The sequence below is a fragment of the Amphibalanus amphitrite genome, unplaced genomic scaffold (assembly GCF_019059575.1).
Source record: "Amphibalanus amphitrite isolate SeventyFive unplaced genomic scaffold, NRLGWU_Aamphi_draft 000085F_arrow, whole genome shotgun sequence".
In the NCBI taxonomy this organism is placed as follows: domain Eukaryota; kingdom Metazoa; phylum Arthropoda; class Thecostraca; order Balanomorpha; family Balanidae; genus Amphibalanus; species Amphibalanus amphitrite.
In genome coordinates this window covers 159426-187326 of record NW_024881581.1, presented here as the reverse complement: position 1 = coordinate 187326, position 27901 = coordinate 159426, and the positions used below count along the sequence as shown (strand labels likewise).

At 47.2% G+C, this 27901-nt stretch overlaps 1 protein-coding gene across 2 annotated transcripts; it reads left to right on the top strand.

The window, feature by feature from the left end:
- The first annotated feature begins 3 nt into the window (after positions 1–3).
- Positions 4–24477, top strand: LOC122379877 (ectonucleotide pyrophosphatase/phosphodiesterase family member 1-like). Of its 2 annotated transcripts, XM_043362453.1 has the most exons (15): positions 4–228; positions 4283–4414; positions 4577–4894; positions 8975–9121; positions 11131–11349; positions 12219–12343; positions 14970–15079; positions 16373–16584; positions 17665–17798; positions 18243–18372; positions 19938–20049; positions 21728–21916; positions 22168–22336; positions 23039–23168; positions 23607–24477. In XM_043362453.1, the coding sequence occupies exons 2-15, from the start codon at positions 4283–4285 to the stop codon at positions 23799–23801; spliced, it is 2322 nt and encodes a 773-aa protein (XP_043218388.1). In that variant the 5' UTR covers positions 4–228; the 3' UTR covers positions 23802–24477. The 2 variants fall into 2 exon arrangements, with proteins under 2 accessions (XP_043218388.1, XP_043218389.1); XM_043362454.1 differs by lacking the exons at positions 17665–17798; positions 18243–18372 and having other exon boundaries at positions 60–228.
- Positions 24478–27901: the final 3424 nt, after the last annotated feature.

Genomic DNA, 27901 nt, shown 5'->3' with positions numbered 1-27901 from the left:
CGGATGACGTCACAGGACTACTGGTGGGTGCTTTCACTGGCTGTGGGACTGTGAACGCCGCGTAGTGAGCGCCAGTGACGCTGCGGGTATGGTGGTGCGGGGACGGGTGCACGTGAGCGGTGGTTTTACACAGTGACGCATGTGTTGCGGAAAGGCAGAGACGTCCTGGGGTTAGACTGCAGAGGTGCTATTTTGTTCACGGCCAGCAAATAAGGAGCTGTCGCTTTGGTGAGTACCTATAACTCCGGTTACGCTCATGCATGGGTGTCGATTTGTATACCTTTGGGGGTGCTGCAGCACCCCCAATGCTCAAATGAGCACCCCCAATGGTTTTCCGGGCACCCCCAATGATTTTGTCCCTCAATAACTCCCACTAACTCTGCTTGAGGAAAATAATTGTTCTGCAGTCTTTCACTACAAAACATAAAACAATTACGCAATTTACAAGGCATGAAATAAAGATGTAAAGAAAAGAAAAGTTAGTTTTAAGAAGAAGGGCGAAAAAAGACGTTAAATTGTAAAGACACTTGTGTGGGTCCGTCGTACACGGGTGTCGGACTCTTAGAGCTGCTGGTGCGTACCCTTTACAAGCCGGCAGGGGGCTCCAGAGACCGGCGACGGGCCCTCAGAGGCCGGCAAAGGGCCATCAGAGGCCGGTGGTACCTTCAGAAACCCTGTGGGGTCGTTTTTAGAGACCGGAACGGACTCAGCCGCCGATGGGGGGCTCAGAGTCGCCGGTGTGGGGCCTTCAAATGTCACCGGTGGCAGGGTGGCCGTCACATGCGCACTAGTGGGGCCTTCAGAAGCTACGATGCTGGGCCCTCAGAGCCGCCGATATAGGGCCTTAAGAGGCACTAGTGTGGGGCCCTCAGATATGGCAATGTGGGGCCCTCGGACTGGAGGCGCCGGTGTGGGGGCTTCGCAGTCGCCGGTGACGGCCCTCACAGGCGCCGTTGTGGGGGCTCTCAGAGACACTGGTTTAGGGCCATCACAGGCGCGCGTGGGGCCCTCAGAACTGCTGTTACGGCACGGACCCTTCATAGGCCGACAAAAAGATATCAAGAGGTCACCGGTGCCTTCAGGAGCCTTGTGGGGTTCTCAGAGACTGGCATGGTGCGCTCAGACGCCGCTGGGACCCTCCGAGTCACCTGTGTGAGCCGTCAGGGTCGCTGGTAACTGACAATGGCCCTCAGAACCGCCCATGTAGGGTTTTTAAAAGCATTGGTGTAGGGCCTCAGAGTTAGGGGTGTGGGGCCCTCAGGGACGCCGGTGTGGCGCTCAGGGGCGCCGGTGAGGGCCCTTACAGTCGCCGTTATATGGGCCCTCAGAGAAATGAGAGTGGGGCCATTATAGGCGGGTGTGCAGCTCCTAGAGCTGGCCCCCTATAGGCCGGTTAAGACCCCCAGAGGCCGGCAAGTGACCCTCAGAGGCTGGCTTGGGGCCCTTATGGAGATCTTAATGTTGGTACTTGTGGGCCCATGAGGTGTTCTTACGAGCCCTGTGGGGCCCTTCTGAGTCTAAATATAGCCAACGTGGACCCTCAGCGGCCAATTGGCGCCGCAGGGCCCCTCAGGCCCGAATAACCCGATGGGCCCCTGAACCTGATGGGGGGGGGGGGAAATCCCGTGATTATCAGTACCTTATGGGGATACCCAACCATACCTTGCACGGTTGTGCCCCATGGCCCATGGCAAAGCTGCAATCTTTCACCCGGTGCAGGGGTTGAGCACCCCCAACCATTTTGAAAAATCGACACCCCTGCGCTCATGTGAATAGTTTATGTGAAAATGTAAATAATGTGACTTTTTATTAATAACTGTTTTTTATTTAAAAAAGTTTGAAATATTTGTTTACATGTTTTCGCGAACTATTCGATGCGTTCGGAAGCATCTTATGCCAACACAAGACCTTGCTGACCTCAAATGACCTCGGATGATCTTGAGTGACCCTGGATGACCTTGAGACATGACGGAGTTTCATAGTATGTATTTGAATGAAAAGTGGGCACGGATTTCGAATCTAGCAGCCACTTTGCTGTTTATGGTTACGGGGACTTAATCGCCTTTACCATGTTGACCTTGGCCTGAAGGCAAGCTTAATTGTCGACTATTGTAACCCCACTCGACGACTCGCCCGGGCTAATTGAGCTGGAGCTACGCAAAAACGAGCTCGTCCACCATTACGAGAAGCAGCTGGTTGCCAGGTTTAGGCTTCTAGGTCAATCGGTGACCTGTGCAGTCAGGTCTAAGACGCTAATTGACGGAATAGGCTAAAGAAAATAAGGCGCTAGTATACGGGCGGAGACCGCTAAGTGCTTAATAACTTTGCCAAAATTGATGATAGAGCTACGATTTTGGCACCAGTGCGTTTGTCATGCACAGCAGCCACGTTGAAAAATATACTTTTTGAATTATGTGTGTGAAATGTCAGCTTGGGTGTTGGTCTCAGCTCAAGGCTAGATGAACCCCGATCAGGTCAGAACAGTTGACGGTTAGGCGGCTATGTCGCATATCCTTCGGATCGGCAGGTCATACTTAATTTATTGCTACCTTTTCCGATTCCTTAACCTGGCTTGCCCGGGGGTTAATCTCAACCACCGCAGCCCGGGGGGGGCCTTTTCCACCCCTCGTCTAACTCCGTAAATAAGGGAGCTATACGGAAACAAAAGCGGTACCAAACGAAAGGTCTATATAAGCCGATTCTAAAGCATCTAAAGTTTTTGACTCATGTCAAGTTTCAAGGTCAGAGGTCAATGGCAAAAACCGGCATATGTGTAGTGATCTCAAAGTAAGTGCTCTAAGAGGACGGCACGGTGCATAAAACCAGTTAAAATGGGTATGAAACGAAAGAAGACAAACTGAGGATTTCAATTATGTGTTCAGCAGTCAAGGTCAATGTCAAAGTCATGCTCAAAATTGACCTCAAACTTTGCATTTTTTAGTATATCTTGTATACTAAATTCCAAGATGTTTTGGAAATGTTTTGATGCTTATCGGGCCCCTATATTTGTGGTTCACCATACGATAAAAGGCTGCTCCAAGATCAAGGTCACGGAAGAGTATCCTTGCTAGTCGCTAAAAGCTATTTCACTGATTCAAGTCAGTCAAAAAAACAATTAAGACAATTTTGACATTCTAAGGCTCTAAATGAGTGCTTAGAGCAAAATGGATGCCAGATTCGTGATCAGCGGCTACGAATCCAACATATACGACCTTTCATGTGTCAAGGTCAACCAATGGTCATTCAAGGTCACTTGAGGTCAACATAACATTTGACCTTTTCCCAACAAAATATATGGCATTCGACGCGTCGTGACAAGACAAACGCGATGGCACCACTGCCGTATCTCTAGGACCATTTTTGTTGAGGTTATTTGCGAAAAAAAAACTAAAACCTCAGAGCCCAGGGTCGTTGACCTAACCTCCGACCTAAGGTAACCAAAACATTATCACTGGCCATGGCCAGTGGATGGACTTGAGATAAAATTGCTCATTCTTAGTGCTAAATAAGCAAATCCGTTTTTTACAATTCACATAATTTCTACCATTGACATAATTTGTGGTGTCAGGTGACCCATGGGACGTCTGGTGACCCCATGATGATACTGGTGACCCCAGGGGATGCGATGTAGATGCGAGATGTGCAGGCTGTTAGAACCTAGGATTTTGCTATTTCCTGAAAGTTTCATCTTCCTGAGAATGATTATCTGGCTGCAAGCAGCTATGACGACGTGATGTGCGGTACCTAACCGACGAGAGCACGTAGCACACCAGACCATGTGCAGCGCCAGCGTCGGACCAATGTTGTGTGTATTGGAGGGAGGGGCCAGCGAGAGCAGATCAAGGTCACCACTCGCTCTCGAGCCAGTGAAAGGAGTGACGGCACTGGCGGTCGCGCGCATCAGCTAATGCCTCTCTTGACCGCACTACTTCAGAAGCAAATCACTTACAATTTTAATGCTCGACGATTGTAAAAGTTGACCTTTCCCAAATATCTTGCTTGATTATTTGACGTAGCTGGACATAAACAAATTTGCATATTTTTATTTAAAAACAAATAACTGATGTTTTCAGCTAACTTCAGAGGCCACCAATGGATGCTACACGCAACGGCACACGCGCTCGCATTTCGCCAAGGTTGTAACTCAATTAGGAGCTAAATAAACGGGAAGAGGAATGTATATCCGCCCTCGGCCTCCGTATCCAGAAAACAGATGGGTCCGGAGAGAGTTTTACCGTCGAACAAATGGCCACAGTCTATTTTTTCTTTCATTGTTTTACAGATGACTTCCAGCACGACCGAACTCGCAATGGAGGGGGCCGACTCAGCGCGAGATATATTATCTGGCACGACATTCACTGTCAGCAACATGAACAAACAGAGAAGAAAACTACTGATCAAACTTGCCATTGCGGTAAGAACCACCTCAGCGTATCTGATGCCTCGATCTCTTTTTGTTCTGTCTGTTCTACATCCAACCTGTTTGACGTTGTGTCTGACAATTGTTGCTGTTGCTGTGGTGGTGCTGGTCGCCCTGATGCCACTCCAGTGACGTCAGTCGGGTTTTGTCTGACAGTTGCTACTGTTGCTGGTGGTGGTGCTGGGCGCACTGGTGATCCACCTGGCGCTGAGCTGCCGCCCCAGTGACGTCATCCCGCCTCCTCGGCGGCCGCTGGAGCCGTGGCGTAGTCGCGGCCAGTGTCCCAGCTCCTCCTCGTGTCCGGCCGGAGCGCCGCCTCTACTGGTCATCTCGCTGGACGGCTTCCGGCCCGACTACGCGAGCCGCGGCGTGTCACCGATGCTGCAGGATATGATGGACTGCGGGGTGACGGCGCCCTACGTCCGCACCTCCTTCCCCAGCAAGACCTTCCCCAACCACTTCAGCATTGTCACCGTGAGCGAAAACACGCGCAGAGGGGTGTGGGCTGGTTATTGAGCTCGATAGTTTTCATATCAAGACGTCAGGTCCTTGGTAGTGTCTGGACTTCTGTATCATGCATGCTACGCACAGAGGCTATTCGTATTTACAAAATCGTTGTGCGATTAGACAAGAAAACCGATGTTATTAACTCTCAGCAAAAAGATCGGCTTGCTGTGGGAAGAGTACGATTTGTTACTAGCGTTTATAGCGTATCCTTTGTTTCCAATGTTGAATTGCAGTACACTGTAAACCAAATTGACAAGTCTTGTGTAATATAACCAATCATCTCTTGGTATGTTTACCAACTTATACTTTTCAAACAAGCCGTTGTCTGGTGCATTGCTTGTCAGATGACAACTACGAGTCAATAGTTACTATGCACACCAACTTCTCAGTATCCAGACCAACTCTACATTTGTTTCAACGTTTGTTTCTTAACCAGTTTTGGAAACTTGTTGCCGCATGGTTATTTAACCGGCGCCTAACTTGTACTGGTCAGCTGGTCAGCATACACATGGTCAGCTGCGCCCGTGACGTCAGACTTGGCGGACCAATCAGCGGTCGCCGTCCGGCCCCGGCGCGGCGGTTTCAAACCGTTCAAACCAGCAGTTGTCGCGCGGCCGCCGTGCAGCATGGATCAGCGACGAGGGCTGTTCCAGCATTTGTGCAGTAAAAAGTGAAATCTGTGAACTGTGGTGTTCGTGCTGTGAGTGAGGCCCGCTCTGGCCTGCGGGACGCACTAATCGTGCCTATACCCGCGGTCGAGACGCCTCCCTTCCCCTGCGCGCGCAACACTGTAAAAAAAATGTCACGAGCCAATTCTATCACAAGGAGTGGGTTACACGGTCGTCCATTGTACCTTGCTGTTATATATAGGGACATTATCAGCCTGAGAGTTGTTAGTTAAAGAGTGGCCTCGTGAAATAATTGGTTACAAACGGTAACCTAATAACTTAAATGCTTCCCTAACACCCCTTCCTGCTTATCAACAGATTTCGCGCTGTGTCGGATAACTACGCATAGTCTCATAATTAAATCCGCCAGAAGCTTGTTGCATGCTAGTTACATGCGTGTTTCATTATCGTGTCATATTATTATTATGTCGGCTAATGAGGCACCGCCCTGCACGTGCTTTAAATATAATCCTGCGCACACGCCACCTAGTCGGAAACTCATCATCGGACTAGTCCTGGTAGGGTTTTCGTGTTGCCGAATGAGGCGAAACGACTTTGATTCGGTAGTGCCTCATAAATCCCTGCTACGGTGAGCAGCGACGAGTCTGAGACTGCTTCTAAAACGCGTCCTTCACTTCCGGCGCGGGGCCGTCATTTCCGGCCGCCATTGTTCAGTTCTGCGGCTGCCGGCGGTTGGTGCGGTTGTGTTGTGGCACGGTGCGTTGTGAAGTTCTCGGACTGGGATATTTCGAAGGTACGTTATATTGTATGATATTTACGTAGCAATGGGGGACATTTTATTTATTTTGTAATATTCTGAACACATGTTGCGTCATAGAATTCACCCCTTGACCGTTGTGGGCCACTGTTTCGTTTGAATTCCGACTATTGGAAGACGGACTTTCTTTCAGTTGCTGTCTAGCCTTTTTCCAAATGTGTAAGCTACACATATTGCCTCACATTGATTTATCTTATACAAAAGTCAGTTGATGTAGATAATAAAGCCATCCTCACTGATATTTTAAAATCAGCAGTTAATTTTCTTTTCTGTTTGCAGAGCTGCTTAAAGTTGTGGGAGACTGAGGCATGAAGGTATACCGGAAGCCAGCGATATTTCTGTTGGTAAGCCTCGCCCAGAAAAAAATACTTGCTTGAATCTGCAAAGTATGGCAAATATTTGATGGACTGCACAGTGCACAATGTATCTGACATGGCAGGATCAACTTGCTCACTCGCCTGTTGTAAGTGCCGTTGCGTCAGAGCCCGTGGAAGTGCCCGATCGTGTCTCATGCAACCGTATTATTTTGTGAATGTTATTGGTGGTGACTCGAATCAGCTTTTACACCACTCCACCATGATATTGTAAAATGTATATGTTTAGATATTTTGTATCGTATGCTAATAAGTAATAAACGTTATTTTTGTGTATGTTTTTTTTTTGTAACGTGGCTGGCACACTGTCGTGGCTGTCGTTGGCCGGGTCGTCCACCAGTCGGAGGGGCGGCTGGGGAGAAGGAGGGGGGGGGGGGTGACGCAATTGAGCTAGTATTACTACTGGGCAGCAATAGCAGGCGCTAGCTGGTTGGGTTACCAGGCGAGTCCTGCTAAGGAGCCTAATCGGCGTACCGATCTGCTGGTTTTGCCCTCGTTTTCAAACGAGGTACCGAATAACGAAACGAGGGGCTGACACGGGGCTGCTCGGTTTATGAGGCGTGGGCTTGTCATTTACTAACGAAACAAGCTTGTACCCTCTTACTAGCTAAATATGAGGCGATTTTTACACGTCGCTGCATGCTCATTTTTGCGCCAGAGGTTTTCCTACAAGGGGCTTGTAAGATTTTTTTACAGTGAATGTAAGTGGGCCAGACCTTTGCATGCACATGTGAGCAGATGTTTTGCGGTCGGTGTTTTTTATATATAAATACATTTATTTGCCTTTAATTCAACTCTTTGTATTTTTAACTTAACTGATGGACATATATGGGCTGTAAAAGCTAATCTGGTTGGCGATCATCTTTATTCGAATTATCTGCGTGATCGTGCAACTGCCATGATTGTTATGGTCAATGTGGAAATATTCGTCATACGGGCATGTTATACTTCTGGCTTGATGCGATGCACAAAACCATGTTCTTCCACATACGCAGCAGTTCTTGCTTCAAAGACTTATATGCTGACGGTGCACGATAGGTATACCTTAAACCTCATGCATTTACCACATCCATTCGAAAATATGCACTTGGAATTGTCTCCAGTCAATAGTATTAATTACATACTACCTACGTGATGTAGGTACGTGACCGTAATAAATACTAATGATTCCAGAAACTTCCGAATGGATGTGGTGTATGCATTCATCGATTATATAACCCATCAGTATTTCGTTTCTTGTCAGCGCAAGCCTTTGAGCAATAACTGATGCCAGTCATGATTTTGTGCACCACTTCCAGCCAAAAAATGACCTGTCCGTATAGAAAATATTTCCTGAATCAGTATCGTGGCAATTGAAAACGAACGCGAATCGTAAGTTCTTAAGGTTATCAACGCAAACAAAGCGATTGTAAGGAAGAACAAGTTCGAACTGAGCGTTAGTACACTTACTTGTTGACAATTTGTAAACTAGCAATGCCCAGTCAAAGGCTAGTTCATCAACAAACCAGGGGTTGTTGAACCGACAAGGAAACGGCTATGCCTATCCAGAAGTTGGTAGGTTCACAAGGCCCAGACTAGTACTCAACAAGGTGACGCCTATGCGAATTGGAACCAAACTTGTAGACAAACTGTTAGTTTGTTGGCCAACACGCCTGGGGCTGGTGAATCGACAAGGTGACGCCTATGCGAATTGGAACCAAACTTGTAGACAAACTGTTAGTTTGTTGGCCAACAAGCCTGGGGCTGGTGAATCGACAAGGTGACGCCTATGCGAATTGGAACCAAACTTGTAGACAAACTGTTAGTTTGTTAGCCAACAAGCCTGGGGCTGGTGGATCGACAAGGTGACGCCTATGCGAATTGGAACCAAACTTGTAACAAGGAGCCAACTTGTAGATTTGGTTTACAGTGTAGTATGCACCATCAACAAATGCTAGCGTTCACGTAATCATCCAGCGCTCAATTGGCACTATGCCCTGTAGCTATTGAGGCAGTCATTCTCTTTTTACCTTAACCTCGCTACTTTTATTCCGCTCAAGGAAGCCAAGGACTCCCATTTACTTAAGTGATCTGAAACCTCCCAAATCTTACTGATCTTATCTTTGTCTTTATCGTGTATTTGGTTGAGGATGCCGTCACCCGCACGTTGGTCGGTCGTTGAAATATGCGGGTATTATGCTATAGGTGCTTCAACCTTTGTTGTTTGTTTTTGTGCTGATACCCTCAGGGCATGTATCCGGAGTCTCACGGCATAATCGGAAATACGATATACGACCCAGAACTGCCGGGGAGGAAATTCAAAATAGGAAAACCAGAGAATCTCAAACCAGAGTGGTGGATCGGCGAACCCGTCTGGCACACCGTCAGAAAAATGGTAAATGAGAAAATAAAATAAAACTATGGCATTAGACTGAACTGAACAAACATATGATGAAGTTTGGTGCTGCACAAATTGATGAGATGTAATTCATGCTCCCCCGTGCTTTCGAAGTTGGTGTTTGATAGTTTGTGATTGATGGGTGCATAGTTTCTTCTCATTGTTAATTTTATCTTAACCCGCGCCCCAGTGGCGGTCTCAGCCAACTTCGCCCTAGTGAGGGGGGGCATATGTTACCACCCACCTCTAACTCAAAAACTAAGAGGGCTAGAAAGACGCGGTAAAAAGCAGTCGATAGCTCTCAATACGTACGTTTGAAAGTATTTCAGTCATTTTTCATCTCAGAGCAATATTGGGGTCACCAGAGGCAGGGCTGCGGAGTCGGAGTCGGAGTCGGAGTCGGAGTCGGAGTCGGTCGGAGTCGACAGTTGTGACTGGAGTCGGAGTCGGAGTCGGAGTCGATTTTAGAAACCCGAGCCGGAGTCGGAGTCGGAGTCACCGAAAATCTGTCGACTCCGCAGCCCTGCTAGGTCTGCGGAGTCGGAGTCGGGAGTTGGAGTCGGTCGGAGTCGACAATTCTGCCCGGAGTCGGAGTCGGAGTCGGAGCTGGTTTTTGATAGCCGGAGTCGGAGTCGGAGTCGGAGTCGCCGAAAATCCATCGACTCCGCAGCCCTGACCAGAGGTCATCAAAGGTCAAAAATTGCCAATTGTCATGATATTTTTCAGAAAACATGGCGTTATCTCAGGAACTATGGTAGCTAGAAAAACGCATGGAACAGCAATCGATAGCTCTTGAACTCTTCTTTTGATAAGGTCATCATCAAAGTTGACCTCAGGTCAACGGTTTAGCCTCCAGAGGGCAAAAACTCCAAAAATAGCTGTTTTTACGAAAAGTGTTTTTCGACAATAACTTTCGACTACAAAAAGCCACGACATTTCTATTGCCAGAATCGTGTTCCGCTTGCCGAGACGCGTCGAATGAACTATAACTTGACCTTGAAAGGTCAACTTGAAAATTTGACCTCAGGTCAAGGTCATGACCGGACCGGAAAAGGTCATGTTGCATATCAGTCGATGCGTCTCAATAAGACAAACACAATGAGACCATCCCCAGCGTTCTATCTCTTTCCAATCGAGAGTTTTTGGCAAAAAATATGTTTATAGCCTCAAATGACCTCGGATGACCTTTCTAGAGGCTATCAGCAAAAAAGATACCATGGTCGTCACGGGTGGTCCAAATCATTGTGATTCGGAAATATATGGACTGTTCCTATGAGTACACACGGATCTAGAGGCATTTTCATTTTTCTCCATTGACTTGTAATGGAAAGGCCACGCCACTGACCTGACCTCAAGTCACGGATATAAAAAATCCGAGATATACAAATTGTAGGCGCCCATAACAGTATGCAATCCACCAAGTTTAAAAACTTTCTGACAAACACTGCAGGCTGGACACGATTGCAAACTTTTTTTTAGGCTTGGTCAGTTAACTTGACCTGGTGACCTGACCTGACATGACCTGGGGTCAAAAATTTCACACATTGTCCAAAATTGATGTACCAAAAGCTACCCCAAGCGGCGCGGCGCTACGCGCCGCGGTTTTTTATTCACACGCAAAAAACGCGACAGGGTGGTAACATATGCCCCCCCCCCCCCACTGGGGCGAAGGTTAAGTGGTATTTTTTCCATGTTTTTTTTTTTCTCTCGCTGCCCTATCTCTAGAGGTAGGCATTCATTTTCTATCTGACATTCATTATTAGTATAAAATACAGAAAGGCTAAGTATCCAGAGGTGCTTTTAATTTATATTTACGCTTGATAAAATTGCTATTCTTTGAAATTGTTTGACAGCCATTCACCGCAATTAGTCGGCTTTATTATCATTGTCATTATTATTAGCGAGAAAGCTGAATTACATTTCCTTATCACTTTCTTTAATATAGAACGAGCGCTGCATATGCATTGTGTACCCAGGAACCCTGCTTCTCCCGTCTGTATTCTTAGGGTGAAATATCAGCGGTTTTCTTCTGGGTGGGATCGGACGTGCCCAGCCAGCTGCCGACATACTACCGAAACTACGACAGAAAAGTGCCGTTTGAGGTGCGCGTGGCTCAGGTGGTCGAGTGGCTGCGTCTCCCTGAGGGACAGCGGCCGCGCTTCTTGTCTCTCTACTTCCACGAGCCGGATAAACAGGGCCACAGCTACGGGCCCGACTCGGAACAGGTAGGTACAGTCGTGGTCTTGTTGTCGTCAACATGTTTGCCGGTAGGATAATGCAGCTGCATAAATTATAGTGTCATCTGGGAAGACACGTAAGAGGAAGATGGCTAGCAAATGTGTGTTGTGGGTGCTCTATGCACGGTCTGAGGCCCAGTACGCCACACACGCACTGGCGTCAGAGCGTACCTAACCATTAAACGGCACCGACAAGAACAGCTACAAAGATATGACACCATGCAAGGTCGTCGTCTATAGATAATTACAATCGACAATGGTGTTGGTATGTGAACTGAACCCAAAGTCGTTTATTTGTCATTTTCCTTGTATATTGCCACAGATATGAGCTTCAATAACTTAACCGTGGTTATCACCATGCTGCGCCCTTCCAATGTTTAGGTATTCTAGCTCAGAACCGTGTTTCGTGATATGTCATAGGTCTACGTCTTCTGACATGGTTTCCGTGATATTTCCATTATTAATCACTCATCCTGGCACCTGCATCGTAACGATCAAACAGCGCTAGTATTGTTTTTAATTGCTTATCTGTCTCTCTGTTTCCTAATAGCACTCTTGCAATATCGCTGCCATTCCCCGCAACTTGCTGGCTTTGACTGAGTGCCGACATGACAAAGTGTCTAAAGTTGCTCAGAACTTTCAGTGAATCCGAGATGCCGGGCTCAGAGAGACAATCAACAGTCGATATTTACTGCACTCTGTCAGCCATAAGCTGCTAAAAAGTATAAATGATCATCTTGTTGAGATTGTAGCGCAGACTTGATCCCCTGTGGTAATGCCAAAGCTCTCGTGCACGGCTGTGGAAAGAAACCGCGATATGTCATTTCATCACAAAACAACCGCCCTTCTGTTCGCAGGTGAACGATGCAGTAGACCGAGTGGACGCCCAGCTGGCCAATCTGTACAACCAGCTGATTGAGCACGGCCTGCTGGGCTGTGTCGACATTGTGGTGGTGTCGGACCACGGCATGGCCTCCATGAGGTCAGTGGGTGGTGCCGGATGACCCCCGTGACCTCCGACCGGACAGATGTACAGTCTGTCCGAGCAGATGTATGTGCACGACTGGATGCTCAGCCGCGGCCGGCTGGGATGTGTTGTAAGACAAATGGCAAACATATCCGCCAGACACATGGAAGATGAAAGGCTGTGCCAGACTGCGGTATGCAGTGTGTTGTATGCACCAACAGAGTGCCTTTTTTAATGCGCAATAGTTAAAGTAACATCCTTTTTTACGTTGGTGTTGTTTGTTCCGGTCAGTTTGTTAGCCGTTTCTTAACGATCATATATTATTAACCCGCGCCGGGCCGGGGGAGGGGGTGTTTGAACACCCCCCCCCCCTGCGGTTTTTCGCAGATATCTCAAAAAACGGCCGCCGCTGTTTTCGGCACACCTGTTCGTGAATCTTTTCCGCACATGTGAAAATTTCAGACCCAGGTCGCCTTAGGTCAGGTCACCAGGTCACGCCAAGTGACCTCACCTCAGAAAAAATAAGAATGCTCGTCATAGCTACACCGATTAATCGATCGCCTTGAAGCTTTCAGCGATTGATAAGAGCAACATTATCTATCAAATGTATATCTCGGAATTTTTATATAGGTGACCTAAGGTCAGGTCAATTTTGCGGCCTCTCCATTATAAGTCAATGGGAGAAAATTGAAAAGCGTCTGTTTTGCACGAACGCTATTCTAGGCACTCTCAAACATCGAGATGTAGGTAAAATTGACACACTGAACCGGAAAATGGCAACTGTGACCCCTCGTTATGTCCCCGAGGTCATCTCAGGTCACGAACAGAATCTAACAGTTTTTTCGCTAATAACTTCTGTTAGAGGCGCGCTAGAGCGCTGAAAACGCCTTAGATGTGTTCGGCTTGACGTTGCGGATCGACTGATATGCAACATGACCTTTTCCGGTCAGGTCATGACCTTGACCTTTGGTCAAATTTTCAAGTTGATCCGTTAAGGTAAAATTATAGTTCATTCGACGCATCTCGACGAGAGGAACACGATGCTGGCAAAAATAATGTCATGGCTCTTTTGAGTCAAAAGTTATTGCCGAAAAACTGCTTTTCGTAAAAACGGCTATTTTTGGAGTTTTTGCCCTCTGGAGGCTAAACCGTTGACCTGAGGTCAAATCTGAGAACATTACTCAGAAAGGTCTGTAAAAGGGCTATCGAATGCGCTTTCGGCGGCGCTGCAGCTCTATCGGTTCCCGAGATAGCCGTTGGCAGTTTCCAAAATGTTGAAATAGTCAACATTTTACCTTCGGTGACCTCTGGTGACCTGACCTTTGACCTGACCCAAAAAATGACTTAAGTGTTTTCGTCCTCATTTTGGACGTTCTTTCGATTGCCGCTTACTGCGTGTCGCTACGTGGCCCAGGAGCCGAGTTAGAAGGGGGGGGGTGTTCAGACACCCCCGGCCCGGCGCGGAATCTCAGAGCACCGGCCCGGCGCGGGTTAATATGTATAAAAATGCAGCTAAGATCTCGATGGTGTCATGTAATTGCATTTACCCCGAGAGTAGAATGCACACAAATTATTTCTTCCATCATTTCTTGGTCGGGTGCCTATGCGTTTTAACCCGGCAGTTGCTGGGGTATTTCGCCACCCACCGTTTGCTGGGGGGGGGGGGCGTTAAACGCCCCCAGCCGATAACTCGAGAACCAATAGGCGCAGCGAAACGCACGAGGCGGCAAACGAAAGAACGCGACGAGACGCTTCAGATGAGTACTTTAAAGTTGAATTTTGAGGTCACAGGTCAGGTCAAGGTCAGGTCAAACACCTAAAATCGGGCTTTCAGTAGCATGGACTTCAGGACTTCGCAATGGGCGCCTCTCGTCATAAACTCTGTCAAAACGGTGCACAATCCATCATATAAGGCCTACAAGAGTGTCAGCTCCATGCAGGGGTCAGTCAAGCATAGGTCAGGGTCAAGGTCAGGTCAACCGGGCAGGCACATATCCCCGAAAATCAAAACTGATATTCGCAGCCTGTGACACATGTTTTATGGGTAATTTGGGGCGTAGAACACGATGGTGACATTCATTTTATCATATGTGTACGTGTTTGGCTAAAAAAGTTCAATTTAAGAAATGCATGGATCATGGTCGTGAAGTAGTCACGAGAAATTGCCAAGATTCAGTTCAAGATTTTGGAAAATGCCGAACGATAATCAATAATCGAAGATAGCCATTTGATTTTCCATGGTATTGGCAGTCTAATGGCGTTTACGGCATGTCTATATGTCTATTCTGTGATTTTATATGATTTTTTGAACATATGCCGTTTTTGGTCGAAAACTCAGAAATCATGACGTCACTAAAACCTCGATATCTCAAAAGTGTTCGAACCGATTTTTTTGAAACTTTGTCACAATAAACTTCAATCAATTCCCTACAGGTACCCAAAATTTGGCGCGCCTGCTGCGCGCCGTTTTTATGCTATGGCCCGGCGAAAAGTGGGGGCGTTTAACACCCCCCCCCCCCCCCAGCAACTCGCGGGTTAATTGAGAACCACCGACCGTAAAAGTCGCCAGGTTTATTTTAGGCAACATCAAACAGTCCCCGGTACGAACCAACTACTAATTGATGCGTCGTGCGTGTTTTAGGGAGGACTGTGAGTCAGTCGCTCTGGATGACTTCGTCCCGGGTCTGAGTAACTCATCAGTGTACGTCAACGGTCCGGTGGCACGCATCCGGCCTCACAACGAGTCCACAGGTGGGTGCCCGCGATACACGATATCGGCCGTATAACGGCTTGGTGCCCTGACGTCTGTGTAATTGTGGGCATTGATCGGTGTGAGCTGTCACCCCCACAATGAATCAACACATCCTTGAGTATTTTCCTAATATTGTTGGACTTCGATGTACTCTAGCTGCTTTCGCGAATCTGCCGGCCTCACTGTAGGCGCTAGGCGGATGCCTTGTTCGTTGATAACAGACGCGGACGCGGTAGACGATAGTCAACTTCCGCCAAAAGTTGTCTATACTAAAGGAAAATTCCCTTGTTTCCTCGTAATAGATTACAAGACACGATGAGTAATAAATAGAAATGTAAACAACAATTTCCTGTATCAAGCGAACCACACTGCCCGCCTCAATGGACGCATCACCGATATTTCGCATGCATCCCCTCATACAGATGTTGCATACCTACGTCCTTCCTCCCACGTCTCATGTTTCACCATCCCACCTAATGCGTATCCCCTTCCATGTCATTTGTCAGTCCGTCCCGCTCCCGCGTCTCAGGTGTCCTGCGTTTTCCTCATTCGACTTATTCGTCTCCCCACAAAGAATCAGGTCTCATATGTGTCACTGGTATGTCTCATGTTTCTCCCTCCCTGCCTCACGTTTCTGTCTGTCTGTCTGTCTGTCTATCTGTCTGTCTGTTTGTCTGTCTGTCTGTCTGTCTGTCTGTCTGTCTGTCTGTCTGTCTGTCTGTCTGTCTGTCTGTCTGTCTGGCTGTCTGTCTGTCTGTCTGTCTGTATGTCTGTCTGTCTGTCTCTCTGTCTGTCTGTCTGTCTGTCTGTCTGTCTCTCTCTCTCTCTCTCTCTCTCTCTCTCTCTCTCTCTCTCTCTCTCTCTCTCTCTCTCTCTCTCTCTCTCTCTCTCTCTCTCTCTCTCTCTCTCTCTCTCTCTCTCTCTCTCTCTCTCTCTCTCTCCCTCTCTCTCTCTCTCTCTCTCCTGCGTTTATTGATCGCTAGACGATAAGCGCACGCCACGCGTGGTTCCTCGCTGGCACGCGACAGCTGACACATACACTGACGGCCCGTCATCTGCTGTCTGTCTGGTGTATGTCAGTTAGTCTCTACCTCTCTATATATCTGCCTCTCTTATATTATTCTTTCTGTCTCTGTTTTGTCTCCCGTCGCTTCTCTCTTTTCATTATCAACCTCTCTTTTTTTCTGCTTGCCTTTTTCTTGTCCACTTCCCTTTATTTCACTTCCTCCCTCCTTTGCATCTACTTACTTTCATATCCATTCTCATCTCCTCATTTCCAACTCCTCCCACAGTGGATGAACTGGTGGACCAACTGGACTGCGCTCACCCAGCGCTGAGAGTGATGCATCGCTCCGAACTACCCGAGCGCTGGCACTACCAGAACAGTCGGCGTATTGAACCCATCATCGCTACCATCGACCAAGGCTACGGACTCTCGATCAAACAGTCCGACTTCTGCATCCGCGGCAACCACGGCTTTGACAACGACTTGGTGGAGATGAGGGTGCGTCTGCTGGAGGGGAGGGATCGGTGACAGGTCAGTCAGCCTGTCCAGAGACGGGTAGGCACGGGAGAGACGTCCAGAGACGTCCAGTCCAGAGACGTCCAGAGACCAGAGACGTCCAGACACGGGATGGACGGCGGTTTTGTAACGTCAACAGATGGTCATGGGGGCAGTGGATGGCCAGTGGTCACGCGACTACGCGGGCGTGATGAGCTCAGGGCGCTACTGTGGTCAGGATGGTTGGCTTATTTGTTGAGTAGCGAAGGGAATGTTTACAGTATACTGAAATCTGAAGATAGGCCGCCGAGTGTTTCAGCAGTAAAAACACGGAGCGGAATTGAAGATGCATTGGCGAGTTTGCAGAAATGACGTGATTAAGGGAATAAGGATAGAACCAGCATCATACGGCCAAATTTAGACACGTATATGGATAAGCGGATGACCTCTCCTAAGTGCGGAATGTGCACTACAGACGACTGCACGTTATGTCTGCAAATTGGATGGCAGAATGACAGCCGGAAAGCTTTCATTTCCTTATCGTTCAGTCATCGAACGAAGGAGCAGGGCCAGCGCTGAGTCATGTACTTATATCCTTTGCTTGCATTATGCCGGTAATGTATGCCGGACTTCAATTTGGGTGATCTTAAAGAAGGAATAGAATGTATAATGTATATGACCCCTAGAGTTTTTGGGAAAAGGCGAGTATTTCAAGCGAAAGGCCCTCGTAAGGGTTCTTTCACGTTTACTTTCATGCCGAGATGCTTCTTCAGTAAATTACCAAATAGTTTTGCCTTTTGAGCGCTAGGGAACTGAATATACGACAGAGAGAGGGAGAGAGAGAGAGAGGGAGAGGGAGAGAGAAAGAGAGAGCGAGAGAGGGAGAGAGAGGGAGGGAGGCGCCTTGGTAGAAGGGGAAACTGGCTATTTTTTTAAATATTAAATAAGCTAACATTCCTTTCAACATTTTTTGTTCCCTGGCTTCAATTACACCTAAGATCACCATGGTTTTCTGAATGTATGCAATGACCGAAAATCAGTTCTCCAAACTCGTATCAAAACATGTTCTTTTTATGTTTGCAGAGTTTCTTCGTCGCCCACGGTCCCTCGTTCAAGCAGAATTTCACAACGAAACCATTCGAGAACGTACAGTTTTACAGTTTATTCCAGACACTGCTCAATCTTCCGGACCGAGAGACAAATGCTACGAAGCACAGGTTCGACGTGTTTCCAGTCCACTTTGAGTGTGAAGTGTTTGAAACGGAGGATGGAATAAACGTTCTTGAAATGTTTTGGCGTTGTCACTGTGAAAGCTTTGGAGCTGACAAGATCACTACATAATGATTACGGCTACGCACATAATTACTAGCTATTTGTACAAATAAGTGCATATTAAGTGTTGAATGATATAAAATTACCCCTCAAATTCTTTCCACAACTTTCGGTGTCACTTACCTATATCGGAGCAAGAGCAAAGTCAAAGAAGTGTTTTCTGACATTTATGCGTCATCTAAACAAACGTTTTATTTATTTAGCATTTTTTTTTTTTTTTTTACTCTTTTTTAGTACAAGTAGGCTCACATGATACCTCCTCACAGCTTTATTTATCGCCAATGCGTAAACACGACAAGTGTCCAATTTGTATTTTCCGTCTTTTTCAGTTTGGACCACCTGTTACGGAATCCTCCGTCAAACCTGACCGTTCTTGGACCCGTACCAAATGTGTCCTCCGATATACCGAGTGGCCTGGATAACCCCTGTCCCGGACAGGTGGAAAACTGCTCAGCTGATGTAAGTGGTACATTACATAGTTATTCAGCTTATCATGTATCACATATGCTGGGATAAAGGTTTAATTCTTCTTCATTACCAAAAAAAAAAAATAATAATGATGATGATGAGATCAAGTCAACTGCCTATTTGTTTACCATAAATGCTCCTCATTATTTAACCCTCGCACGACCAGGCCATTTCTCATAACACGAACGACCAGGGGGGGGGGGGGTTGTTACGACCCCCCCCCCCTGGCGTTTCGAAACGGAAGGTCGTAGAGCTTAGCGGAAAAAACCAACGGATTGCTCTCAACGAGATCTCGCGATTGGTGGTATATTTTTTGGTCCTAGGTCAACATTTGACCTACTTTTGACCGGTCAAAGGTCAAATTTTCGGAAAAATAGACTTTTTTCAACTTTCGGCGGCGATTGCGGCAAAACGGTGGGAGATATCGACTTGAAACCTTCACTATCGTGTTCCTTGATCAATTCTCTATCGTTTGGTATGTATTTCGTTTCCCTAGCTCTAAAAATGGCGCGTTGGGAGCGCCGGAAGTCGGCAAGGTCACAGTCGGCGGCAGAAATTCGAAAAATCAAAATTTAAATTTTTGAAATCTGATTGTATTTTTTGATTTGGGAGGTCCATTTGCTCCCTATAGAAGCTAATATTGCTGCATATTCCCATTGAGGTGACAAGAATTAGCAAAATAGTGGTTCGGGCGCTTTTCAAAAATAGTACCGGACGCTGTTCCTCTTGTGACGTCATAGCTCCGTGACCTGACCTGACCCGGTCAAATTTCTTATACCATATGATAGCCAATACTTGCCCCAACATGCATGGGAAGTTTCATCACGATCCATCAACCGATGTCCGTACCACCGGCAGGAAACCTCGGGCGTTGGCACTCAGTTTGTGAAAATCCGGCCGGAGGCTGTACCTCTTATGACGTCATAACTCCGTGACCTGACATGACCCGATCAATTTTTTTTTCGGCAAAAGATGCGCAAAGGTTGCCCCATAGGGTATTGAAAATTTCAGCCTGCTACGACAAGCCGTTTAGCGTGCACTTTGAAAAAACCTCAGGGGGGGGGGGGTTGATACAACCCCCCCCCCCTAGGCGTTCTAGGGTTAAAGTAATGAATCCTGCAAACGTCTTGAAGTTCTAAGGTATGACAATAGCTGACCCACCCCATAGTCCTTTCACGGCCGGCGTTGTTTTGTTACAGGCGCTATCACGATGGCCGTCCGGCCCGGATCGGTCAGGCTCCTCTTATGACGTACCTCTGGATGTACCTCTTATGACGTCATAACTCCGTGACCTGACATGACCCGATCAATTTTTTTTTCGGCAAAAGATGCGCAAAGGTTGCCCCATAGGGTATTGAAAATTTCAGCCTGCTACGACAAGCCGTTTAGCGTGCACTTTGAAAAAACCTCAGGGGGGGGGGGGTTGATACAACCCCCCCCCCCCTAGGCGTTCTAGGGTTAAAGTAATGAATCCTGCAAACGTCTTGAAGTTCTAAGGTATGACAATAGCTGACCCACCCCATAGTCCTTTCACGGCCGGCGTTGTTTTGTTACAGGCGCTATCACGATGGCCGTCCGGCCCGGATCGGTCAGGCTTCTCGTTCGCGCTGCCTGTCACACACATGGACGCACAGCTGGATGGTACTGAGGATGGTGCCTTCGTGGCTGGTGGGTATTGGCTACTGGGTAGCCGGGAGGGTGTCTTCGTGACCGGTAGGTAGCAGGGAGGGCGTCCTAGTAGCCGGTATTGGTAGCAGGGATAGGGCGCCCTTGTCGCTGATGGAGAACTGGGGTCAGGCACCTCTGACCGGTTGGCCCCCTGACCCCATACCCACCTTTGTAGTCAATATGTGATCGTCGGACCATCATCGTCCCGGTTTGAATGGCCGATGGGTGACCGGGAACGGCACCTCCGTGGCCGATGGGTGACTCACTGCCCCGCCAGCTCATACGGGCACGTGCCGCCGCCGGACAATCGTATCTATAGCCGAACAATACCTACGTGCCGGCTCAATTCGCATCGGCTGTGTCCGGTCCCAGAAATGTCCGGCTAGGAGGTCAGCGGTCACGGTCAGACGTGTTGTACGTAAGCTCCAGCAACTTAATTATCATGCCGATAAGTGGAATTAATCGGCTGGACGGAGACGGGTTCGATACGCCGAGTGGTGTTCACCTAAATGGAGTGGGTGGTTCGGGAAATGGTTTCGCTGATGCATTTATGCCGATAGCTTTATGGGGAGGGCCAAAGGAAATAATTGGGTATGCTACTTTGGGTGATGAAGCCTTTGTGTAATGCGGTGACGATTGACGTGCTAATCGGAGCATTGTGGCCGATTCATAACAGGTCAATGCCATAATATCCCATAGTGGTGTCTTTGGATGGTCGGTAATGCATGAAATATGTTTGGTAACTGCACCATAGTCGGTATGACGATTTAGCATCTTCAATAAGGTTGATTGTGTTTGTTGTTGCGCTCTATTTTGATGATTTGTTTTGAAGGTGACTATCCCACTGCATATGATGGGTACAACAACATCTTACCGACAAGGACTGATCCTTTTCAATGGAACGGCACTCAGGCTGAAATGTACGCAATGCTGAGCGCAAAGGCAGACCTCTATTTTCCTGATTCCGAACTCTCCCAGAGGGTGTGTGTAACGACCAAACTGCACCGACAAACATGTTTACATTTCTTCATTTAAGCTCGTCCCGCTTGCCTCCGGTGCTAAAGTAGCCGACTTCTAGAGGATTCAATTTCCAGCCCCCATCGGCACTGAACTATATCCTGATCAATGGGCATAGCCTAGCAGGCTGAAACATTAATTAACGGGTAAATGAGCCTCCACTAGGTGTGTGCCTCGCAGTATAGTGTTACTCATGTTTTTCGATATTTACATCAGAGTTGAGCAATAAGCTTGCGATCTAGTTTCTGGAAGAACTGCAAATGTTGGACTTTGATGTTGGACAAATGTTGGAAATTACTCCTCAGAAATAGAACACGCAAGCCAGGGTCCATGTTGATTGAATAGGTTGCTGCGAATGTAACGGAGCGGTTTTATTACGCTGCTGCGCTGCTCTGGTCGCTTTAATTGGACATGTGAACGAATATCAATGATCAATGAGGGGAATTGATGCAGGTAATTTTATCAAAGACATGCCAAGGTCCGTCCTTTAGGGACACTATTAAAAGTGGAGACAGCCTTAGGTCAGTTATACGATGTTCTCACAATGTTTTAGATATAATGCTGGTATCTCGCTAAATATTATTCCCACGCTACTGAGTCTCCTTTCTGAAAGCTCCATCCAGCCATTGACAGCGCCGGCCTGTGTTTCCCACGCCTTCAGAGCCGTCTCCTCTGGGCAACTACCGCTGGATCCAGTACATCCTGGAGAGGGACGACAACAACAACCTCGTGGTGCCCGTGCTGCCGCAGTCCGATGGACAGTGTCTGTTCACACGGCGGGGCCAGCAGGTGGCCGCCGGCGGCAGCTGCACTCCGGACAACGAGCTCATGAGCCTCGTGCACACACCAGGCATGTATTCACAAGCGATGTGGAAGGAATACATCCACTAATAATTTAGAAAACAGTATATTTTTATCCTTCTTCGCTCAAACATTATAACGTTCAGACCTGATAATCGGCCGTCTGTGTGCGTGATAGCAATACCAAAGCGAAACGCTTTTAGGTAAGATTTAATGTGTTATAGACCTAATTCCCTCGGAGCTTGAGTAGTTTTCCTATGTTTATCAGTGTATCTAACAGCACCATCTGATCCACCGCAGACGTGGAGACTTACTGGGAGCGGATATCGGCCACCCGGTACCCGGTGTACCCCGAGTACCAGGAGAGGGTGGTACCCGAGGTACTGCGGCGCCTGAGGCGGTACTCTGACCAGTACAGGGTGATGGCGGTACTGGCGGGACCCGTGTACCAGACTCATAAACTTGACAGGTTAGTCTGAAACGCAGCGCGGTAGAAAAATCTCAATTTGCTGGTTATGCTAAGAGCACCTTTTATCATGGTATATATTGGTGAGCAAATACAAGCGAATCACGTTGCATGGTAAAGTTCCAAAACTTTTTGAAAGATCAAACTATCGCATTTTGTTGAAATGATGGTGCCTGATGCACATCATCTAGAGCCACACATCATAACATTTTTGCCCAACTTCACTGTTCACAGAGTAAATTTGAAATAAATCGCAGAACTTCAACCACATTGTATCACATATTCATACTACAGATAAGCGCAGTCCATCCCGTTGCACGATTTCATTTTGTCTGCAATGCGACTGTGGGCATAAACAATGTCGCAGCCTAGGGCGAATATCGAGCGTCGAGGCGGCTTGAACCGGATTCCGTTTCCACATTGATCGGCCCGGCAGTTGGACCGACCGTCCCTCTGTCTATTCGGCTTTTGTGGCCGATAATCCCGTACATAAAATGAAAAGTTTTCCCGGTGATGCACTCTGAAACGTTGTGCCTCTTACGTTGTGTATCAAGTTTTTATTTATTGCTAGTTATCAAGCTGAAGCAGATCTTGCTGACCCGGACTTAATGTGTTTCCCCTACAATGAGACAGTGAACGATCCGATGTATTTACACTTCATATTGCATTGCATTTTGTGCTTTTCTGATAAGACACCTTTTTCAGACACGGCCAAAGGATGCCCACACACTTTTTCTACCAGCTGAGGATGTGTGCTGAGAGGAATTGTTCTGCTGATGAGCTGGAGCATAAACAGTGGATCCTGCCTCATAAGGAAAACTTCAGACGCTGCGAGGTAAAAAGTTATAGAATTGTGTTCTTCCCAAGGATACGAGGAAGCAATAAATTTAGCCGACACTTTCGCATTCGCAGGCTGTGATATGAATAAGTGTTGAACTAGGTTGTTGATACAAATGGGCATGTGAAAAGTGGATATAGAAGACTGGAATTGTAACTACACTCAATATATTTAGAGCAACGGAACATCGCAAATCGCTAATGCTATGATTATCTCAGTTGACATCCTATAAGCTAAAAAGTTATTCAGTAAAATATTAAAATTTAATGGGAAATGTAACGCAAGCATGGTTTTCCTATTGTTGTTACACCCATAACCATTCATATTTGTTAGAATTGCTACGGACTTCAGCTCAATTTTAGGCATCAACACATATCCAGCGCCCTTTATTCATTCAGTCTAACAGGCCGTTGACCCCGTCCCCCTCCCCGTCAGGCGCCGGCGCAGTTCGTGGACTTCCACGAGGCCACGCTGCGTGACGTGGAGCGCGTGACGGGTCTGACGCTGTTTGCCGGTCAGTCGGTCTCCCAGCCGGAGTCGCCACAGCGCGGCCACGCGCGCTTCATCACCCAGCTGCCCGAGTTCAGCCCGCCGCAGGCCTGGGGTGCCGCGGACTCCCGGAGGAGATGAGCTGAGGTGTTACAGACTGGGGTAAACCCAGCGTCACTGAAGAGGGGGGGGTGTATGGGGTCACTGATGAGTGGAAATGAATGCCGCGTGTCACTTACGGGTAAACGTGAGCGCGACTTTTACATATACAGCATACATGAGCATTGGTTTTCATTTTGTATACGTCTTACATGCATCCCAAATGTTTATGAAATGATATGGACATTGCGTAGCTACGTTGATGGGGGATGAATGCTGTGTAACTGATGTTGGGAGATTTGACAATACAACTATGTAGTGCGTGAGGGGTCCAGTGCTTGCATGCGTGGACAGATGGAATGTGAAATGAAAATTGAACGCTAAGCTAGCGCAGTGAACATAACTTGCGGATCTAGCTGCATTACATGTGCGATTAATGAAAGGCCTGGCGTTATGGGATAGCTGTTTTACATGGATTTTATTGACGAGGGGCATCAATGGCGGCGAACTTCGTTTTTAATTATGTTCGACACTCGTCGAACGTTTCATACTCGCATTTTCTAGTTTTTGATAGTTAAGCATAACTTCTTGATACAATTCCCCCCCGCTGATATCAATAAGTGACCACAGTGCGCATGGTCGGCTTTGTACATATTGCTTGTCACGATGCTGGCCATTTTATGATGTCGGCAATATACGTGCTGTTTGCCAATAAAAACTGGCATTGTTTTGAGCAGCGAATGAGAATTTTTTAGGTGACATGCCGTTGTGCTTACATATAGGTAGTTAAATACGCAAACATCGCTTTCACAATCGGGAGAAAACCCAGAAGTATGCCTACTCGTATTGTGTGATTGACATATTTTAGGTTTATGTTTTGTGTACCGTGTAGTTGACATTGCCACGTCACCTATAATTTAATGAAACTATAAAAGGACATGGTTCAGAAATCACAGTATGAAAAGTGAATCACAGATTTTTGCATTTACTTGGAGTCTTTGAGATTATTCAACGAGAAGTGTTTGGATAATGGATATACTAATGCTTTCGTGAGTAAAAGGTATGGTACATACATTTTTGTTTGAATGTACTAGCTAATTCTATTTTTGTTTCATTTCGCCAAGAGTGTCTGTGAGCTGCAGCTCACCATCCAGCGTTTCAAAGTATGATATTTGAAAAGCAGAACAGGGTGCTCGCACCTGGCAAGGTCACCGGTCCCGGTGTTTTGCCACAGTCGTGTCGTGTCAGAGCGCATCAACAGCTGACACGAACATCCCTGACCTGACTGCGCCGTCACGCACAAGCAGCACCACTTCCAACACAGGGTCTATCTGAGCTGGAGGCGATAAATGTTTCCACCCATCACTTCGAGGATTGAGCCGGCAAGTCGCAACATTTATGCATGTCGTGTGCGAGGTAAAGAGTCATGCGCGTTCTCACCCATTTTAACCCGCGCCCGGCTGGGGGTCCTGGATTTCCACGCCCTGCTGGGGGGGTGTTTGAACACACTCCCCTCGTAACTCGGCTCCTGGGCCACGTAGCGATACGCGGAAGACGGCGTTCGAAAAAGCGTAAAAAATAATGACGAAATCACTTCAGTCAATTTTTTGGTCAGGTCAAAGGTCAGGTCACCAGAGGTCATTGAAGGCAAAATTTCGCCGATTTCCAGGTCGAATGTCGAAAATTTCCAAGAAGCCAACGCATAACTTGGGAACCAATAGAGCTACAGCGCCGCAGAAAAGCGCATTCGATAGCCCTATTAACCCTATTAGTGGCAGGGGGGGGGTTGTTTTTATCCACCCCTCAGGTTTTTCGGGAATATCTCCGAAACCGCTGAAGCTACGATGCTGAAATTTTCTGACTTTTCCTAAAACTAAATTGGGCACATTCCCTGAAAATTTCAAGTTCATAACTTTACCAGGGGCGGCTCCAGAGCACTGGGAATTGGGGGGTCCTATTCGTGAAGCGAGTCATTTGGGCGAAGATCACGATGCTGCACCAGTTTTACGAACAGTGAATAAAAGGTATCATGTGATAACATATACAGTTATTGTGCATCCTCTTTTGACACGTTTTTGCTATAATAGGCGGATCCAGGCGTCCAAAAAGGGGGGCTATGTTTTACCTCCCAACATAGGTGCCCTGACACCGCCTATGCATTACCAATACAATTTTAGTCGTTCTCTCATAAGAAAATTATAACATAACAAGACCATCACCACCCTTTTTAGAAACAGTACCAACAAAAACCTTATTTACTATACTTTTTGTGTACCCCCAATCTCAATGATCTGTATCCGCCTATGATTTTTGAAAATGCATATTTTTAGGATCCATGTGAATTCCTGGTTCATTCTCTATCGATCGGCAAAAGTCGCGTTAAGATTGGTTCAGAAACCTGGCCGTGATAAACAATCTAAAATGTATCTGCAATTTGCCCGTTTTTACCCCCCTCTACCCCCCCTATTGACATTTTTTAATTTTTATTTTTTTAGAAATGTAGATCACGTTGAGCGAAATCGAATGCCGTTTGAATTTTGAAAATCGGCCCGTTAGATCTCGAGATATCAAGGGGGGGTCGTAAACAGCCCCCCCCCCCTGCCACTAATAGGGGGTAGCCAGGAGCCTGCCACTAATAGGGTTAACCCGCGCCCTGCTGGGGGGGTGTTTGAACACCCCCCCTTGTGGTTTTTCGCGAATATCTCAAAAACGGCGGCGCGGAGCGCCGCCGGTTTTGGTACACCTTATCATACATCAATTCTACACACGTTGTGAAAATTTCAGACCAAGGTCATTCAAGGTCAGGTCACCAGGTCACTTGAAGTGACCTCACCTCATAAAATGTTTCAATGTCTGTCGTAGCTACACCGAGTGACCGATCGCTTTGAAACTTTAAGCGATTGCTAAGAGCAATAGCATGTACAAAATGTATATCTCAGAATTTTGATATCGATGACCTAAGGTCAGGTCAATTTTGCGACCTCCCCATTATAAGTCAATGGGATAAAATTGAAATGCGTCTCTTTTGGACGAAAGACATTATAAACACTCCTTAACACCGAATCACAAGTGGTTTAGACACACTGAACATGAAAATGGTGTCCGTGACCCTTGTTTATGCCCTGAGGTCATCTTAGGTCACGAATGGTGTCTAACAGTTTTTCGCAAATAACTTTTGATAGAGGCATGCTAGAGCGATGAAAATGCCTTATATGTGTTCAGCTCGACGATACGGATCGACTGATATACAACATGACCCTTTCCGGTCAGGTCATGACCTTGACCTGAGGTCAAATTTTCAAGTTGACCTTTCAAGGTCAAGTTATAGTTCATTCGATGCGTCTTGACGAGAGGAACACGATGCCGGTGAAAGTAAGCTCGTACAAGGCTTGGGTCAAAAGTTATTGCAGAAAAACTGTTTCCGAAAAAATCGGCTATTTTTGCAGTTTTTGCCCCCTGCAGGCAAAACCGTTGACGTTAGGTCAAATCTGGGAGAATTACTCAGAAAGGGCGTTAAAAGGGCTATCGAATGCACTTTTCCGCGGCGCTGTAGCTCTATTGGTTCCCGAGTTATGCGTTGGCTTCTTGGAAATTTTCGACATTCGACCTGGAAATCGGCGAAATTTTGCCTTCAATGACCTCTGGTGACCTGACCTTTGACCTGACCAAAAAATTGACCGAAGTGATTTCGTCATTATTTTTTACGCTCTTTCGAACGCCGCCTTCCGCGTATCGCTACGTGGCCCAGGAGCCGAGTTACAAGGGGGGGTGTTCAAACACCCCCCCCCCCAGCAGGGCGTGGAAATCCAGGACCCCCAGCAGGGCGCGGGTTAACGCCCTTTCTGAATAATTCTCTCAGATTTGACCTAACGTCAACGGTTTTGCCTGCAGGGGGCAAAAACTGCAAAAATAGCCGATTTTTTCGGAAACAGTTTTTCTGCAATAACTTTTGACCCAAGCCTTGTGTACGAGCTTACTTTCACCGGCATCGTGTTCCTCTCGTCAAGACGCATCGAATGAACTATAACTTGACCTTGAAAGGTCAACTTGAAAATTTGACCTCAGGTCAAGGTCATGACCTGACCGGAAAGGGTCATGTTGCATATCAGTCGATCCGTATCGTCGAGCTGAACACATATATG

What these genes read in the sequence shown, in the direction of transcription:
- LOC122379877 (XM_043362453.1), top strand. Translation starts at nt 4,283, where the DNA reads ATGACTTCCAGCACGACCGAACTCGCAATGGAGGGGGCCGACTCAGCG. An exon ending in GGCACACCGTCAGAAAAATG is followed by an intron (nt 9,122 to 11,130) that starts GTAAATGAGAAA and finishes CTGTATTCTTAG; the next exon opens with GGTGAAATATCAGCGGTTTT. An exon ending in ACGGGCCCGACTCGGAACAG is followed by an intron (nt 11,350 to 12,218) that starts GTAGGTACAGTC and finishes TTCTGTTCGCAG; the next exon opens with GTGAACGATGCAGTAGACCG.